The 18,482-nt window shown below is 46.3% G+C and overlaps 1 protein-coding gene across 3 annotated transcripts; it reads left to right on the top strand.

The window, feature by feature from the left end:
* Positions 1-10,767: 10,767 nt before the first annotated feature.
* Positions 10,768-15,314, top strand: SRSF6 (serine and arginine rich splicing factor 6). 3 transcript variants are annotated; one of them, XM_015881306.3, is made up of 6 exons: positions 10,768-11,026; positions 11,299-11,447; positions 12,694-12,821; positions 13,060-13,268; positions 13,595-13,684; positions 13,806-15,314. In XM_015881306.3, exons 1-6 carry the CDS (start codon positions 10,920-10,922, stop codon positions 14,161-14,163), a joined length of 1,041 nt encoding a protein of 346 aa, XP_015736792.1. In that variant the 5' UTR covers positions 10,768-10,919; the 3' UTR covers positions 14,164-15,314. The 3 variants fall into 3 exon arrangements, with proteins under 3 accessions (XP_015736792.1, XP_015736791.1, XP_085376141.1); XM_015881305.3 differs by having other exon boundaries at positions 11,299-11,456; XM_085520015.1 differs by lacking the exons at positions 10,768-11,026; positions 11,299-11,447 and adding an exon at positions 11,783-12,351.
* The last annotated feature ends 3,168 nt before the right edge of the window (positions 15,315-18,482 follow it).

Below are 18,482 nucleotides of genomic sequence, written 5' to 3'. Positions count from 1 at the left end.
TCCTGTCTGCAAGAAGGGTCATAAGGAGGATCTGAGGTCCTAGAGGCCCATCATCCTGACCTCAGTGCCTGTGAAGGATGTGGAATAGGTCATCTTGACTGAGATCACACAACATAAGTGGGACAACCAGGGGATCAGGCCCAGCCAGTATGGGTTCACAGAAGGCAGGTCCTGCTTGACCAACCAGATCTTCTCTGATTGATTGCCCAGCTTGGGAGAAGAGTGAGAGGCTGTTGACATAGTCTACCTAGGCCTCAGCAAAGTCTTTAATGATAACTCCCACAATATTCTCCCGGAGAAGCTGGCAGCTTGTGGCTTGGAGAGGTACACTCTTTGCTGGGTAAAGAACTTACAGGATTGCTGGACCCAGAGGGTGATGGTGAATGGAGATAAATCAAGATGGTGCCTAGTCACAAGTGATGTCTCTCAGGGGTCAGTACTGGGGTCGGTCCTGCTTAATAGCTTTATTGATGATTTGGATGAGGGGACTGAGTGTACCCTAAGTGTAAGTTTGCAGATGACACCAAGTCAGGAGGAAGTGTTGATCTGCCTGAGGGTAGGAAGGCCCTACAGAGGTGCATGGACAGGCTGGATAGCTGGACTGAGGCAAGTGGAATGAAGTTCAACAAGACCAATTGCTTGGTCATGCACTTTGGTCACAATGACCCCAGGCAGCGCTACAGGCTTGAGACAGAGTGGCTGGAAAGATGCACAGAAAAAGGATCTTGGGATGTTAGCTGACAGCCAGCTGAATGTAAGCCAGCAGTGTGCCCCTATACTCAGCTCTGGTGAGACTGCAACTCAAGTGCTGTGCTTAGTTTTGGGCCCCTCACTACAAGAAAAGCATCGAGGCCCTGGAGTGTGTCCAGATCAGGGCAGTGAAGTTGATGAGGAGTCCTATGAGAAGTCCCAGTCCTATGAGAAGCTCTGCATGGCAGTGGTACTTATGAGTGAACCCTCCAACTTCTCCTCTACTCAGGACAAGCCTCAGGAGGCAAAGATGTAGGAAAGATGCTCAAGAAGTCACAAGCCTGGTGATCCATGTATCATGAGCAGGAGAATTCCTAGACCGTCACCTTTTATGCCCATTATCCTCCCTTGCTTTCTTTTAACTCAGAAGAAACACATTTCTCTACTATGTGCTGCCAGCTCATCAGAGTTTGAGGTCATCTGAGGTCAGCATCAGTCAGCTGGCAACTGGAGGGACCACGGGCTCATCTCACAGCTTTGTACTGAGGATGTGACTGCTGGAGCTACGCACACCTTGATGTTTGTTTTGGTCACCTGAGGAGCTCAGTGCTTTCCACTGTCAGCTGAGGCCCTGGGCAGCCGCTCTTGTAGAATCTAAGGAAAGTTAATTGCTTTAGAGATAAGGCTGTGGCTGCTTCTCCAAGCACATCACAGGAGAAAGCACTGGGACAGAAAGAAAAACCAAAACCACCAGCTGCTTAAATAAAGGGCTGATTCAGCAGTGAACAATTATTTGGATAGAACTGCATCCAAACCCTCTATTATAAAGTGCCCGATCCCAGTCAGGGAAAGCCTTTTGCTGCCTAAGGGATTTGGAGAGAGCCTTTATATTACCCCAGAAGGAAACCTCATGTTTTCCAGCTGACCATCAGATTTTCCTACTTAGTTTCCTACTCAGCAAACATCTTTTCCCTCTGCATTTGTACAGCATGTGAACTACAAAGTTCCACTCCATGCCTGGTTTTCCAGGATGCTGCTAGCATGCAGGGAACCTGGAGGAAGTGCAGACACATCTGCAGGAGTGACTTCCTTTGCCCTAATGCCTGCTTCAAAATGTGGGCTGTCGAGCAGAAGAAGCCTGTGCTATATGCCTGGATTGCTAGATTTCAAGAAGCAGCACAGAGTTGGGTTGCTGCTGGCCCAGTTCCCTGGTGCTTTGCAGGAAGATTGAGGGAAAATGGATAAACACTAGCAAATGGAGCAGTGTTAGACCAATCTATTTCCCATCCCCTTTAACCTCTTCCACCATTATTATAAGTTGAAGATGTCTCCAGACTGATAATTAAGAGCCAAGAAGCTTCAAGGGAAGGTCACTGCTAATAGCATGCAAGACAAGATGATTGCTTTTTCATGCTGACAACTGATGCATTTTGCTTGTCAAAGTGTCACTCTTTTGGCTGAACTTTACACTTCTGGACCTCTCAGGGGTACATTTTCTCAGACTGGGCACTGGATATGCATGAGAGATGAGGACTGAAATACAACCACTTCACTCCAGGTCCTATTCTGCCTATTTTTTTTTCTACCCCCCTCCCCCCCCCCTTCTGCAATTAGCTCAGTGAGTTTTCAGCTCTAATGCCAATACTTCTCACCATACCATGTGCAGTCTCTTTTTCTTCTTACCGCACTGCATCTGCCTGTGTATTCATCCATACAGCTGTTTCATAAAGAGACTACAAGCAAGGCCCTAATCAAGGCATGGGCTAGGGTAAATTTAAATGCATCCTGGGAAACTGGATTTGTTGTAAGGAATTAAAGGCTCCCAAAGATTCGTCTGGCCAAGTTGTACCTTGATCTCTTATTAGTAGGCTCAAGGCTTTGTTCCCAATAAGTGCAACACGCCACAGGCCATTTAAGAAGCTTCCAGAAATGGCTGGTGGTCCAGGTGTCAAATAACTCTAGTGTTTGCTCCTGGTTATCAGACCTTTCCTGGGGCTGTCATGGTGATAATCAGTGCAACATCCTGACTGAGAGGACTGAAGGATGTCTTGCCCAAGGGCTCAGCCCAGCTTATTACAGCTCTTTGTTGGAGGAGGACTGGACGTGGGGTGCAGCAGGGAAATCCCTGTGCATCACCTACATCACTACAGATATAACTCGCAGAAAGATCACTACAGTGATAGCAAGAACCTTTCAAAGTCTTCTATGACATCTCCTAAAGATCTCAGATAAACACTGAGTTTCAGGTAAAACTCACAGATCTACCACTGCCTGAGAAGCTTGGGTAAGCTGTGTGCATGGCTACAGGCACCAGCAGGGCACCAGGAGTGCAGACAGCTCCAGTGTCTTCATAGCATGTGGCCAATGCTACAGGCATGGCTGATAACCCATTTTTTATTTTTCTGGAAAAATAGATGCATTTCAGGTTTTACTGAAAAACCCACTGTCACATGATTTACTGCACTGAACGACTCGCTAGTAATATTTTCCCTAGGTTTACATTCAGTGAAAAGTAAACCATGCTTATAATCAAGCTTGTCAGCAAGTCATGGGGAAGGGGTAAAATTAAGCCAGAAATGAAAATTGTTTCTTCTTTAATAGGAAAATAAATAAATAAATAAATATGGAATGCCTTCAAGATAAAAGTAAACAAAGAAGCCATCTATTCAGTAAAATCTGTGGAGAGGCAAATTAACATGCTTACAAATGTTACCCTTCCTTAAAAAATCAGAAACATTGTCATCCACAAACGTGCTGACCTCCCACTCTTTGTTATTTGAAAGGTACCAATGTGTTCTTATTTCAGTAGAAACTTCAAGGCTGGGCTTTGGAAGCACACGCAAAACTGCCCCATTTTGCAAGAATTTGTTTGCACCAGATGTTTTCATGTTATGCATGGCATTAAATATCTCTCTCACATACGTGGTATAGCCCAGAGATGTTTTGCTAGAATTCTCAGATCAATTCTCAAGTCTCATCATGTAAAAATGAAGGAGACAAAAGTAAACTCAAGACATCTCAATCCGAAGCCCAAAGTGCCTTCATGGAGGGCACTTTGCACTGCTGAGAATAAATCTCTATCTCTGCTCATGTCTAAAAATCTAAGATTAAATTCTTTGATGTTTATTCTTGAAACGTATGTGAAAGTCTTATTCATTAGATGTTTGGCTCTCAGGATAGGTGGATAAGCACTGACTGTCTCCAGGCTCAAGAGGAAGGCTGAGAGCCTACAAGAGTGAGTGAATTTCTCTCCTTCTCTCTAAACAGAAAAGGACTGATGCATAAAATTCATTGCTGAGTCCAGCTCAGGGCCCAAGTATCAGAATGCCTCCGCTGGCCCACCAACGTTCATCCACCACCATCTCACCTCTTGTCCAACATCTCTTCTCACCAGATCTTGTGAGACTGGGGCTCCTTTGTACTTCTCCAGGGTCTCTGACAACAGAGTTCCTCTCTCCCACGTGGCCTTATGCAGGTGCTCCAGATGAAATCCCTGCCAGCCCCCCAAGGAGAGCCTCCACCAGGCCAGCAAGGTTTGCCCCAGCTGGAAGTGACCGTGTGCCACCAGCACCATGCCAGAATCATCAGCAGACAGTCAAGCCTTATCCTCAGTAGTGTTTTGCAGTCAAGCCTTAACCCTCCGCTTCCTTCCAGAAACACTTTTTATTCATACTCCTCCCTGATGCAATGCCTGCCCCTTGTGCAAGGTTTGGCAGGAGCTCTGACAGGTTGCTTCTCTAAAGGAGACCATCTCTTTGAATTTCTAGCCCAGAAGGTTTTAAGTTTTATTGCTGGGAGTGGGATTTTTAATGCTACATAAATTTCAGCCTGCTCCAGGGAGGACAAGTAGCATGGGCTGCATGAAGAAGAAAGGATTCAGAGGAGAGATTCATAAAAGTTACAGAGGCTTTAAAAAAGAAACAAAAAACTATGATTAATCTCCTAAATGCAAAGAGCATTTTCTGTGACGTTAATTTAATGAGTCAGCACTGCTTTCAGAGTGTTGCCAAGTCTCTCCACTTGCCCTGGCTGCTAGAATCCAGAGAACTCTTTTAATTCAGACAAAAAATTACAGAATTCCAGGGGTAAGAAGAATAGCTGGACAAGGCAACTAAAGGCCTCCAGAAAGGCACGCAAAGGGACTGAGTAACTCATTACTCACAAGCCAGACTTGCAATTTTGGTGCCCTGTCCCCACCCACCTGGAAAGCCACCATGGAGGACAGGCTAGTCCCAGCCCCCTCCACAAGAGCACTCCCTGCCAGGGACCAGCACCCTTATCTCTGCTGTGCACGTGGAGCTGGGTGAGAACTTTGTGGCTGGCCATAAGACAGGGCTACACATTCTATAGGGCTGGCAGGGGACACAGCAGCAGCATGAGCACAGGTGTGGGACATGGTAACAGCACAGGGGCTGCTTGCAGGGACAGGTAGGGCTCAACGCAGGCAAGCCATTGCCATGATATGATGGCCAGGCAGTGACCATCAGCCTATGCATTGCTACTGCCTTGCAACGGAGCTGGTAGGCAGCGCTGGCAGTGTCAGGGGAATGGGGCAGGCAGGCCCAGTGGAGCACTTGCCCCACTGGACTCCTTGCACTGCATCACCAAACAGCCTTGTGGTTACAAATTTCAGCCAGGACTGATGTGAACTGAGAACAGATGGACAGGACTGGAAAGCAGATGGTGAGAAGGAAATTTGGACATCATTTAAAGGCCCCTAAGTGTCTTGTCAGGAAAACACACATTATGGGCAGCTGTCTGAATTGCAGACAAGCCCATGGACAAGTGTGAGTGCAAAGCTGGAACAAAAGGGATGCAAGAACAGGGCAAAACACAGCTACCACTCATGGGCAAGTCACTGCACTCAAATCATTGCACTGTGGCTCTGCTGACAAACGATACAGTCTTCTGCAACTCCATGGCTCTCAGCCCTGAGGCTGCCATGGCTCATGAAGCCTTCCTGCTACAAGTGGGCTCGACATCCTTTGAAATGAAGTGGGAGCTGCCCACCGGAGAGAGCAGAAAATGGGAAAATGGGGGAAATGAGAGCCAGTTTGCTGTCTGTATATTGGTTTCTGCACCCCTCTGCTGGGCAGTCAGTACCATTGCTAAACAACACAGCAGTGAATCGCAGTGGAGTGCAGTAATGAGAGTTGACAGGAAAAATAAAAACACTACCAAAATAAAAATAACTTCATCAAAATTTCAAAATGTGGAAGCCAATGATAATCCCTACTGACAGACAGACTGCAGTCAGTGATAACCTCCCAGGGCCCTACTCTGCCTGGAGGCAACAGGTTCAACATACATTTTCATCAGCAGAATCACTTAAAGACAATCAAGCAGGGAATCCTTTCTCTGTTCTTCCAGTGATATCAGATGCTGGACAGAAGGCATTTGAAAACATTCACTTTTACCTCACTGAGCATTCACCTGTTATATTCTCACAAGGTAGCAGAGGATAGGGACCCAGGCTTGGAGACATCCCAGATCAGAGATTTTTTTGGCCTAAGCACAGACATCACCACATGTATTCTGTGACACTTTATTAAAATGGCAATGTGGCAGCTGTATCTACAGTTCTCTCACAGATAAGTCAATCAATCTTACACATGTAGGACAAACTGGAACAACAGAGCTTTAGAAATACTTCCCAAAATGAATAATAATGCACAGTCTGAGCGAAGTTCCTTCTTACATCCAGTCTAAACTTCCTCTGGTACAACTTGTGGCCATTTCCTTGGGTCCTGTTTGTTGCCTGGGAGAAGAGGCCGAACCCCTCCTCATCACAGCCTCCCTTCAGGAAGTTGTAGAGTGCAATGAGGTCTCCCCTGAGCCTCCTCTTCTCCAGACTAAGCAATTCCAGCTCCTTCAGCCGCTCCTCCTAAGACTTGTGCTCCAGACCCCTCACCAGTTTTGTTGCCCTTCTCTGGACACGCTCCAGGGCCTCAATGTCTTTCTTGTAGTGAGGGGCCCAAAACTGAACACAGTACTGGAGGTGCGGCCTCACCAGTGCTGAGTACAGGGGATGATCACCTCTCTGCTCCTGCTGGCCACACTATTTCTTATACAGGCCAGGATCCCACGGGCCTTCTTGACCACCTGGACACACTGTCAGCTCATGTTCAGCCGAGCACCAACCAACACCCCCAGGTCCCTTTCCTCTTCACAGTCATCCATCCATTCTGCCCCAAGCCTATAGCGCTGCATGGAGTTATTGTGACCAAAGTGCAGGACCCGGCACTTGGCTTTGTTGAACCTCATCCCATTGGCTTCAGCCCAGCAATTCAGCCTATCCAGAACCCTCTGTTGGGCCTCCCTACCCTCAGGCAGATCCACACCACCTCCCAACTTGGTGTCTGCATCTGAAGACTTACTGAGGGTACACTCAATCTCCTCATCTAGGTTATCAATAAAGGTATTAAACAAGATGGGGGACACCACTTGTAACAGGCTACCAGCTGGACTTAACTCCATTAACTATCCTAGCCCTCTAGCCAGTTCCTTACCCAAAGAAGGGTATACCTGTCCAGGCCATGGGCAGCCAGTTTCCCCAGGAGAATACTGTGAGAGACCATGACAAAGGCTTTTCTGAAATCTAGGTAGACTGCATCAACAGCCTTTTCCTCATCTACCAGTCTGGTCACCCAGTTGTAGAAGGAAATGAGGTTGGTTAAGCACGAACCCATAACCATTAATGAACCCATACTGGCTGGGTCTGATCCCCTGGATGCCACACGCATGCCGTGTGATCTCACCCAAGACAATTTGTTCCATAACTTTCTCCAGTACCGTGGTCAGGCTGACAGGCCTGTAGTTCCCTGGATCCTCCTTACAGCCCTTCCTGTAGATTGGAGTCATATTGGCAAGCCTGCAATCCTCTGGGACCTCTCCAAATAGCCAGGAATGCTGATAGATGGTGGAGATGACATTACTGTGACATTTCCCAGGGACAGGCAGGATGTCCATCTGGAGAGAGAATTTTTGCTGGAATCTCTGACCATATAGGAGATGCAAACAGTGCACATCACACTAGCCAGTGCTACTGGGGAGAAGAACAAATACACCTATTGCCCAAAGACATCTATCTCGCTCATATGTGTAAGTCCAAGCTGTAGAAGGATACTTCCAGACCTACATTGTGTGCCTCTGTTTAGATTATGTGTACATGGGGAGATGAGACACTTTTGCAGAAAAGAAAGCAAAAGACTGCAAGCTACAAAAGCCAATTGGCTGCCATCTGGCACTGATGATGCCCAGGGAGTGCCTACAAAACAGGTATGGACACCCAAATACACAACAGAAAAAAGTGTTAAAAAATCACATTCTAGCCACTAACACACAGAACTAGTTACTGTCAATTCAGCAGATTTGCATGTACCATAGAAACACAGAATCTGAGCATGGCCTGAGCTGGAAAGGACCTTAAAGATCATGGATCCATTCCCCTGCCATGGGCTGGCTGCCCCCCACCAGATCAGGCTGCCCAGAGCCTCATCCAGCCTGGCCTTGGGCACCTCCAGGGATGGGGCAGCCTGTGCCAGGCGCTCACCCTCCTCTGAGTGGATGTGTGTATATGTGTCAAGAAGTCCAGTTTCGGTCTAAAGCCCAGGCAGCCACTCACAAGGCAGTGAATTAAAGTCTGAATGAGAGCAAAATAGCACTGAAAGATCTGCTAAGCCACAGCAGATGGATGTGCTGCTTGAACAGCAGCCCCTGGGAGCCATTGACATCTCTTGCACCTCTGCTCAGTTAAAAACATTTTTTAGTTTGTGCCATGACAGGATGATGACAGCTTTTGTAGCTCTTTTATTTTAACATTTTAACAGTGAATCCATTTTAACTGTGAATCTACTTTAACTGTGAGTACATTTTAACTGTGAATACAAACTTGCCCTTCGATATCAGTGACTATGACATTCACCTAAAGAAGCTAGACAAAATGTGAGCAGAACAAAAAAGCCCGTCCTGGCAGCCTGCACGTTCTGCCTCTTGAGCAGCACCCTGAGCTCAGAACCAGGTTCTCTGTCAGAGATGTGACAGAGAATAGTTGATCTAAAACGAAAGTGTAACGAAAACGCTGTCAGACACCTGACAGCAGTGTCCTGAGATGTCAGTCTTGCAACAAGTAGCTGATGCAGAATAAATGCAGGATATGCATATTTTATGCTGTTTTCATGAGACACACATGTATGTGTGCACTTACTGCTGGCAAGACTGGAGAAAGATCATCAGTTTCACACTGAGGACTCATTTTACAACAGGCTATAAGAAATAATCACTAGCCAAATACTCATACTCAACAAGACAGACAAATTACATATGATGCTTTTTATTGGCCTAAGAACAACAAAAAAAAAAGACCATTAAAAGGTTACCAGAGCTCTGCTTTCTGTCTCACAGACTATTATTAATTATAGACTTAAAGTCTCTGTAACAAGAGAGCCTTTCACCGTTAGCAAGAAAAAGGATGAATTCTAATTTCGTCTTATGACGCTTCTCCCACCTTCCACTGTGGAAGCTGTGTGGAAAGACTAACACTTATCTTTCTCCATTTCTCTGTTCTCTCTTTGTCTTAAGTCTAAGAAAAAGCATCAGAGGTTTGAACGAGAGAATTGCAATTTACAGTTCTGTGGAGCCAATTGATTTGGTGGGTCAGGCCAGTCAAGTAACATATTTGAGCCATTTATTCTGGGCTCCCAGGGGTCAGGAAAACATATCACTTTGAAGAAAGATACGTACTGTCAGGAATTGTGTCAGGAATAAGAAAGGAATAAGTCAGGGGCATAAAAATAAGACAAAACAGGTGTAAGTAATGGAAACGGCCCAGGACCACTGATCCAGAAGTACGAAGAAGACAATTGCATCTTACCTGCGTTTCCTGTGAGCAACACCTCCTAGCAGGCCTGGCCTGTGTAAGAGGTGAGCTTCATCTCTGGTCACTACACAACCTGTTTTACAGCCACTTCTTGCCTCAGGTTTACCAACAGACCATAAGTGAAGGCTAAGATTATGCCTCTAATCACAGCCAAGACTGGTCAGATGGGTCCTGAAATCTGCCTAGGCAGACTTTTTGTTGTACTCTTCCTTGGTATCAGCTTGACCTTAGCTCAGCCATCAAGCCCCATGAAGTGGGAGAATATCAGAGGGAAAAGAAGCAGAGTGAGAAACAGGCAAATAATTATGGGGGACAACTAGTGGAATCAAGAATTTCAAAGTGGTTTGAAAGCGCACCAGAGGCAGACACTGGGTACAGCACCCAGTGAGACGGCACTATGAGGACCCTTCACCTTTCATGTATAGGAACAGAATAACAGAATAACAAAACAAGGCTGCAAGATCCAGGCATGGCTCCAAGCACAAGGGATCACTGTCCATTGCTTACAGCAAATCTCTCTCTGCGGTCATCTGACAAGAGCTTTGAGATGTCCCCCCAAAGCATGTAGTGGGAGCCCCATGCTATATCAGTATTGCATATTGAATATGGAACTTCATACAGTCCCATCCTGTGACACTTAGTGCGCAGGGATGAACAGTTCCCTACAGAAATGGGCACTGCTGCATTGAAGATAACTGCACAGTTCCTCTGTCACTGAACGGCCTTTGCACACGTTCTAGTCCAGAATCAGAGCAGTCCGGGCTGCACCGCTCCCCCCCCTCATCAACAAGACACGTCTCCTCTTAAGAGCACGAGTGGAAAACGACAATCACGGGGTGGGAACGGAGCAGCACCAGATCGTCCCGAGGCCCGGTTCCCACACTGACACATGGCCGCGGCCCACATCACGGAGCCACCATCGGGAAACAACACCACGCATGTGCAGAACGGCACTTCCACTCACGGCCCGCCAGCGCCAAGCGCATGCGCACAGGCGTTCCTCGCGGAGCGAGCACCGACACGCGCGGGCGGATGCGCATGCGTGCCGGCAAGCCTCCCCGAGCCACCTCTCTGCCCCCCAGTCCCGCTCGGGCCAGCGCGGTGACGTCACGGCTTTGCCCCCACCCCTGCTACGTGCGTCGTAACGTCCGCTTTGGCCCCGCCCCCCGCTATAAAAGCGGCCGCGGGCAGCGGGCGCCATTGTGCTGCGGAGCAGGCCGCGGCGGTGCGGTTCGTCGGCCTGGTACCGCGCGCTCCCCGCTCTTCGCTCGCCTTTTTTTCTCTCCTTTCTCTTTCATTTTTCTTCTTCTTTCCCTCCCCTCTCCCCCTCCCTCCCCCTCCGGCCGCGGACATGCCGCGCGTCTACATCGGCCGCCTGAGCTACCACGTCCGGGAGAAGGACATCCAGCGCTTCTTCAGCGGCTACGGCCGCCTGCTCGAGGTGGACCTCAAAAATGGGTGAGCGCCGTCCGCGCGCTGGGAGCGGCCCGCGGGCGCCCGTACGCGTCCTTCCCCCGCGCCCTCCCCCCGTTCCCGGCCCTGCGGGGCCGCCCCTCCCCCATCCGTTGGCCGGGCCCGCTCCTCCCGCCGCTGCCGCGTGGCGCCCTCCTCAAAATGGCGGCGGCGCGCGGGGAGCGGGGGCGCTGCGCGGGGCGGCCTCCATTGTCCCGGCCCCGGGAGCCGCCGGCGGGGCGGGGCCGCGGCTGACGGAGCGGTTCCTTCCCGCCCAGTTACGGCTTCGTGGAGTTTGAGGACTCCCGCGACGCCGACGATGCCGTTTACGAGCTGAACGGCAAAGATCTGTGCGGGGAGCGCGTGATCGTGGAGCACGCCCGCGGCCCCCGCCGCGACAGAGACGGGTACAGCTACAGCAGCCGCAGTGAGTACGGTCCGTTCTGCGGGGCGCTGCCGGGGCGGGGCGGGCGACCGCGGTGGGTCGGTGTGAGCAGGTCGGGGTACCTGGCGCCCCGCAGGCTGCGCTGCCGGCGGTTTGTCGCGGCGCTGGCGCCGCGCTCAGGTACCCCCTGAGAAATACGTGAGCGCGAATAAGCGGAGCGGTTTTGGCTGCAAAATTGGGGTCTTCTCGTAGAAAGAGTTTCTTGTAGCTTAGGATTAACGTGCTCTGCTCATATAAAGGCTCCTCGTTCGTAGGAGCGCTTAGATAAGAGCGGTGTTCCATCGCTTATATTAATGAGTAAATACCGTTGCGTAATTGGGGTAGAAGCAGCCAGTGGTGACGGGTGGGGGAGGATTTCGAGCAGGAATCTGGTGTGTTGGTGGGGCGTGCTGTAAACTTTAATACGTTCAGCTAACTCGTGTAGTTTGTTGAGGAGCTGAGCTATGCCCGGTGCTGTAACTGAAGTACCGCGGTTCACTTTTCAGTAATCTCTAAAATGGTGGTGTTTGGGGGGGGTGGGGATCTGTCTGTTTAAAAGAATCGAATGTATGTTGTTTAAAATTGTTGCATGTTCAATTTCAAACTTTTTAACAAGTCCTTGATGTTTCAATTTAAAAGTGACCAGTGGGGCTGAGGCTGTGTCCACTGAGGCTAAGATGACTGCCTTTCCTGATTGGCCATGGCTTTTCCATACATTGTGTGACCCTTGCCCTATGACCCTTTGGCTGACCTTACCGGAAGCCATGACGACAGCAGCCTTTTGCCATTAGACGCAGGGTGATGGTGAGGATTCCAAGGGTTAGACAAAACTGGTTAAACTGAACTAGGTGACTGTTACCTTGCGTGTTTTGTGGCCAAACCACCACCAAAAACCTCATACTGTGATGTAAGTACTTAGTGTAACTAGTAAACGTTTTTGTAAAATGTAGAAATGCATGTAATCAGTTAAGTTTTATATTTTACAATGTTCTGTAAAATAAAACTTAGCAAGGTGAATCTAATAAGGAGCAGTCACTCTCTAACAGATCTTAGGAAGACAGACTTACAGGATTTCAGTCTGTTTGATTTGCCATTAATATATATCATGGCAAAATTGCAAGTTTATTGGAGGTGTAGAGAAATAAAGTCCTACTCCAGTAAATATATCTGTTTTAACTAATTTTTTCAGAACGTTTTAATTCTCTTGGTGTTAGGAGACAACCTAACTTTCTTTCTTTGTACAATAAAGGTGGGGGTGGTGGCGGATATAGCAGTCGGAGACAATCTGGAAGAGATAAATATGGACCCCCTGTTCGTACAGAGCACAGACTGATTGTTGAAAACCTTTCCAGTCGCTGTAGTTGGCAGGATTTGAAAGTAAGTATGTATTAGTGTTCTGTCATCGAATGTGTTGTGATCGGTTATGGGCAGTAGCTTTCTTTCTATATAAATGTTTGTTTGGATTTCAGTGGAAATAATTGAGAAGAATTTGCACACGAGTGTTGGTGCACAATTAATACTTTTTCATTTGCTCAGACTCGTCTTAAGCTTATTTAATTGCAGAGTGCAGACTTATTAAATAGTTGTGTAATTTTTTTCCACCAACTCCTAAAAGGATTTTATGAGGCAAGCTGGTGAGGTGACCTATGCAGATGCTCACAAAGAACGTACAAACGAAGGAGTAATTGAGTTCCGATCTTACTCGGACATGAAACGTGCCCTGGACAAGCTGGATGGCACAGAGATAAATGGAAGGAAGATCAGGCTGGTTGAAGACAAGCCACGGTCAAGCCATAGACGATCATACTCTTGCAGCAGGTCAAGGTAACTTATGGGATATGTCATTTTCAGCATCAAGACAAGCTAAATTAAACTAAGAGTATATACAAGTAGCCTGACCTACTGAGTTTACCTTTGGTTGATGTTTTAGGAATAGGGTGATTACTGAGAATGTTGAGTTGTTTTATATAACATGGCACAGTTGGGTATGAAAGATTTTATATAAAATTAATTGATAGTGTGTTGAGTTGGGGTGGATTGGTCTTGATGATGTTGCTTTAATGAGAAGTTCTTTAACAGTTTCTCTGTGATGAACAGAGGGGCAGGGCACACCAAACAGTAAGGACCTGCGTGTGTTTGAATGTGTCTAGGTCACGATCTAGAAGACGATCAAGAAGCAGGAGTCGTAGAAGTAGGAGCAGCCGCAGCAGGTCCCGTAGTGTCTCTAAAAGTCGTTCCAGGTAAGTTATCCATTGCTTTCTCCTAGTACAAGAGGGTTGCTACTTATTAATTGCTAACAACTGAAAATGGCTATAAGTACGTTTCAGTTCATGCAGAATAAACTGTCTTTCTCTTTGGAAGATCTAAATCCAGGTCACGAAGCAAAGACCGCTCACGTTCCAGATCTAAAAGCCGGAAGTCTAGATCAAAGAGCAAATCAAAACCCAAGTCTGACAGGGGTTCGCGCTCTCACAGCAGATCTAAGGAGAAGTCAGAGAAGTCTCGGTCCAGGTCCAGGTCTCGATCTCCCAAAGAGAATGGTAAAGGAGATACTAAGTCTAAATCCAGGTCAAGGAGTAGGTCTCGTTCCAATTCTCCACAGCAGCAGCCATCTGCCAAGGCTCGTTCAGAGTCACCACCCAAAAGAGCTGCATCGAGGTCCCGTTCCAGATCTCGTTCAAAGTCTCGTTCACGATCAAGATCTAGTTCAAGAGATTAAGGCTAGAACTCTCCTCTTACCTTGCACACTATTATGGAACATTTTTCCTACTTGTCAGGCCATTAGTGTCATGTTAGTTCTTCAGAAGTTGTTTTTTTCTCTTGCAGGATTGAATGGCCTAAGAACTAATTAATGAGGCATAAAGCTTTAATTTGTATTCTAAATTTGAAAATACAAGATCAGATGGTGTGGTACAAAGCAGGAAAAGTCTCCCTCCCCCCCCCCCCCCTTTTTTTTTAATTTTTATTTTTTAGACATTCAGCTAGAACTTTGATTTTATAGCATTTCTGCTGGAGTAACTTAACTGCTCTAAAGTGCAAAGTGGTTTTTATATTACAAATTGAATATAACAGGCTTAAATCTGGGCTTCTTTTCCTCCCTCCCACCCCCCCAAGGTTTTAGAACTATGAGTATCATTGGCGTAGTAGGTTTACAGCTTGCTGCCAAAGGCAAGATTGTCTTGCAGGGCAGATCAGAATTGTCTGGTTTATTTGTGGAAGCCTGCTGCAAAGCTGTAAGCAAGAAACTAAACTAGAAAGGCTAGACCAGCAATAAACTCACGTTGGAGCATTTGTGTTGCATCTGAACTTGCCAAAAGAACATTCCTCCCCAATACTGTGACTGTATTAAAGGTAATAAAGGTACTCTATAACCTGTGTCATGCAGTATTGCTACAAATCATACTTTTGAGACTTAAAAGAATGAAAGCTTAGTGATGTTTTTTTTTGCTTGACTATCAAGTGGCAGTTCTCAGACACTAAAGTGTCTCTTGGATGTAGTTGAAGTCCTCTAGTATGTTGTATGATTTGTCAGCCTTGAAATACCTATTGGATATGAAAACTATCTAAAACAAAACTGTCTTTGCTCTCTTTAGACTCATTTATGTTAACATTCTACTTTAGAACTAAGATCGTATTGTGTTTGAACCTGAACTTTACCGGAAGCGTAATCTCTTCAAGCTAGAGTTCTAGTCTTAATGAAGGCTTTGCTAAACCACAGTTGCCAATTCACTTAAACTGTGAAATAGAACTCATCCTAAAATCTCCCCTTTATAGCTAAATTGATTTTTGTAACATGCAACATTAGAACTGCCTTGTACTCTTTATACAATGTGTAGTTTGACTTGTATAAAATTAAATTGGTGAATCAAACTCCTGTGTTTTGTTGGCTTGCAATGGAATTATTTTTGTCTCCTTGTGCTGAGGAGATCACCGTTTATCTTGTTTAAAGCTTTTCCTTGATTAACTACTATTCTTTATTTAGCACAGAAGTTGGGAGCCTTCAAAATCCAACTTGACCAGTAAGCACATATCCTGGTGAAACCGGAACTGAAATGATTTCATTGTATGTTTTGTGGTGGCAGAAGATTTATTACTGTTATCCATGTTGTGTCCATCCCAAGCATGGAAGAGCTGCTCATAATAATTTCTCTTCAATTATGGGTATTTACTGGAGACTTCACCAGAAGCTGGATGGTTCAAAGATACACGACTGGAAAGATCTTATTCCCTTAAAATTACACAAGAGCACTACATGTAATAGGAACAGTTAATGGCAAAAGCATTTGGTGTCACTAAGCTTTTAACCTGATGTTTCAGGGATCTGTGTTTGTGTTAGGCATGCTGACTTTCTGCATTTGATATAATGCAACATAAACTTGTTCTTAAAAGAAGTTGAATGGTAAACACGTGTCATCAGATGTGTCGGAATGATTTAAAATGTTTTGTCTTCCAGCAAATTTTGAAGGAGAAATCAGCATTGCTCCCTGTGAGATGTGAGAATCATGGTGCATGTCTTTGGAGTCTCTTCCTGGGCTTTCCTTGTTTGCTTTTGTTTGTTTTTAAGTTACCTCTACTTAAATGTTGCTGTTTTGGTGCAAATCAGAATCACTAAGGTTCCAAAAGACCCCCAAGGTCTTCTAGTCCAACCATCTGCCTGCCACCACAGCTCCTGTTCGTGTGATGTTAAGTGCCTGTCTTAAAGCAAGATCAGACCTCAGTCTGATGTGTGTGAAACTCTTGACAGACAGTAGGAGAGCTTGTGCTTGTGGGTGAGTCAGAATGCTCTTTAGCTTTGGAAGGGGATTGGAACCTTGTAGAGAAGCTGCTGAACACTCAGTAGTCAGGAATGGCCTTAATTCTATATCAGGTCAGGACTAGCTGAGATTTCTGGATCTGCACAACAGCAAATAATTCACTGCTCAAGTAGGAGCTGTGGCAGCATCTGCAACTATTCCCTCAGAGAGGACTGACTTTGGCTGTTATACCTCAATGGGGATACCCAGTAACACACCATCACTCAGGGCTTCTTGCTGACTTGTAATTTTTATTTGCCTTAACGTAATCTGCATTGCCTGCCATTGTCAGTATGCCACAGGAGGATTCCTTTTCCCCAGCTCAGAAAGGTCCTTCCTCTTGTGCTCTAACTGTGCTTTAATGGAGAAGAGGATAAAACAGTGATAAGCCTGGTCTGATGAGGGAGGAAGTTGCAGAATATGGTTATTCCTAAAGTAGATGGGTGACTGACTCCAGTCCTGGAGCCTGAAATGAGGTAATGATTGAGGTTGGAGCATATGTTGAGCATCTGTTAAGTAGTTTGATACCCCAAAACCTGCAAGCAGGGCAGATGTAGAGATGCTTCCCCAGCAGTGCCAAGGCCTGAGAACAAACTACCTTGGCCTTCATGACTACAACACCTGATTTTCAGAAGCTGCCAGCTCTACTATTGAAGTCCATGCAGGTTTTTCTGCTGCTGTTTGCCACCGTGAAAAAATGTCTTGTTCCCAACATGCTTTAATAGGAATAGGCAGACATGCAGGCTTGTTTCATGGAAGGTGTTCAAATCACTTCTTAAATAAGAGCATGAAATGAACTAAGAACAAGCTTGCTGGGTTTGTTGCTTCATATCTGGTATGAATTGGATTATTTCCAATTCTCAATTTATTTGGCACCGTAATGAGAGCAGTGACTCATGTACCCTTCAGTCAAAGGGCAAACGCTGGGGGTGTGTTCAGATACCAAAAGTCAAAACAGTGTGAGCTCAGGAGCCTGAAAATGAAAACAAACAAACCAAAACCAGTTGGGCACAGAGAACTTAGCAGGCTACGTACTTAAAATATTACTGTGACACAGTTAGGAGATCTTTGCTGTATTTCTTGTTTGCTTTTTCAAAGCTAATTTAATATTTAGATGAATGCATTACTTTAAAAGGTGAGAATTAAAACTAAAATGAAAACTTTTTTGTGTAGTGGCAGATATGAACAGTTCACAAATGTAACCCATCTGGTTTTGGGATCACAAGACTGGGAGTTGTGATGGACCTGTTTTCCCCATGTTTAGTTAGGTGGAAGGAATCAAGTAGCTTAACTCTCCAAGCTCCTTCATGCTGCTTTGCTAGATGTGGGTGTTGGGGGGAACTTTTTTTGTGGGGTTTGGGCTCAACCCAGTACAAATCTGCAGTCAGCTGCTCTGAAATGGCTCCAACCCTTTTAGTGACATCTTTCAGTACGGATCTGAGCTGGTTATCTGGATACAGGTGAGGGACCATCACAGCAATTGGTACGATGCACACTGCTGCTTTAGAGTGTATTTAGCAATGGTTTGTAGCTCTGGGTGGGATTTGGGGTGATTCTCTGCCTCTGGGGCTGCGTCATCTTTTTACAGGAAGCTGCTTTTATGGGACAGTTACTTGGATTGAGGGATCTCAAATACACATTTATAAACTCAGCAAAGATGCTCCATTTTAAAGGCCAAGTTCTTTTCCTCCAATGTTTTGACTTAACGGGAGCAGACAGTTCAGTGACTTCAGTGCAAACTACTGAGGATAACGGAAGGGAGAGCTCTGCAGGGGAAGCTGTGGTTGGAAGCGACTGGAAGATGCAGCTTGTGCTCTAATGGATGGAGCCGTGGGTGGAATTTGGCAAATAACTCTCCTGGTCTGTGCATCTGGAACAGGATAATGTGTGTTTGCATAGTAAATATTGCTGTTCAGTAGATGTGAAGTAGCTGGTGTCTCATCTGCTTGGTACAGATACAGTTGCACCTGATTGATCTGCTAGCAGGAAAAACATTGCTTCTAGAAACAGGTAAAATGCAAAGCCTTTCCCATACGTGGCACTTGTGCTTCTCATCCACCACCAGCATTGCTGCTCAGCATCAATGTGAGACGAAAATAACATAGCAAAGAGTCCTTTGGCATCGTAGTGGCACATTGACATGGCACAGTTAGCCTGATGAACAGCAGTGGTTTGCACGTGGATGGTGCAAGGCTGCTTGGGATGGCAGCTCCTGTTCTGAGCTGTCCAGTAAGGCCATGCCACT

The sequence above is a fragment of the Coturnix japonica genome, chromosome 19, assembly GCF_054131305.1.
Source record: "Coturnix japonica strain WE chromosome 19, WE-NBRP24, whole genome shotgun sequence".
Classification (NCBI taxonomy): Eukaryota; Metazoa; Chordata; class Aves; order Galliformes; family Phasianidae; genus Coturnix; species Coturnix japonica.
The sequence above is the reverse complement of the archived record's forward strand: the minus strand, read 5'-3'. Positions and strand labels throughout refer to the sequence as shown.

Excerpts from the sequence above, each read along its gene's own strand:
- SRSF6 (XM_015881305.3), top strand. The coding sequence starts at position 10,920 with ATGCCGCGCGTCTACATCGGCCGCCTGAGCTACCACGTCCGGGAGAAG. Across the intron at positions 11,457-12,693 it reads CAGCAGCCGCAGTGAGTACG|GTGGGGGTGGTGGCGGATAT; the intron begins GTCCGTTCTGCG and ends TGTACAATAAAG. Across the intron at positions 12,822-13,059 it reads GTAGTTGGCAGGATTTGAAA|GATTTTATGAGGCAAGCTGG; the intron begins GTAAGTATGTAT and ends AACTCCTAAAAG.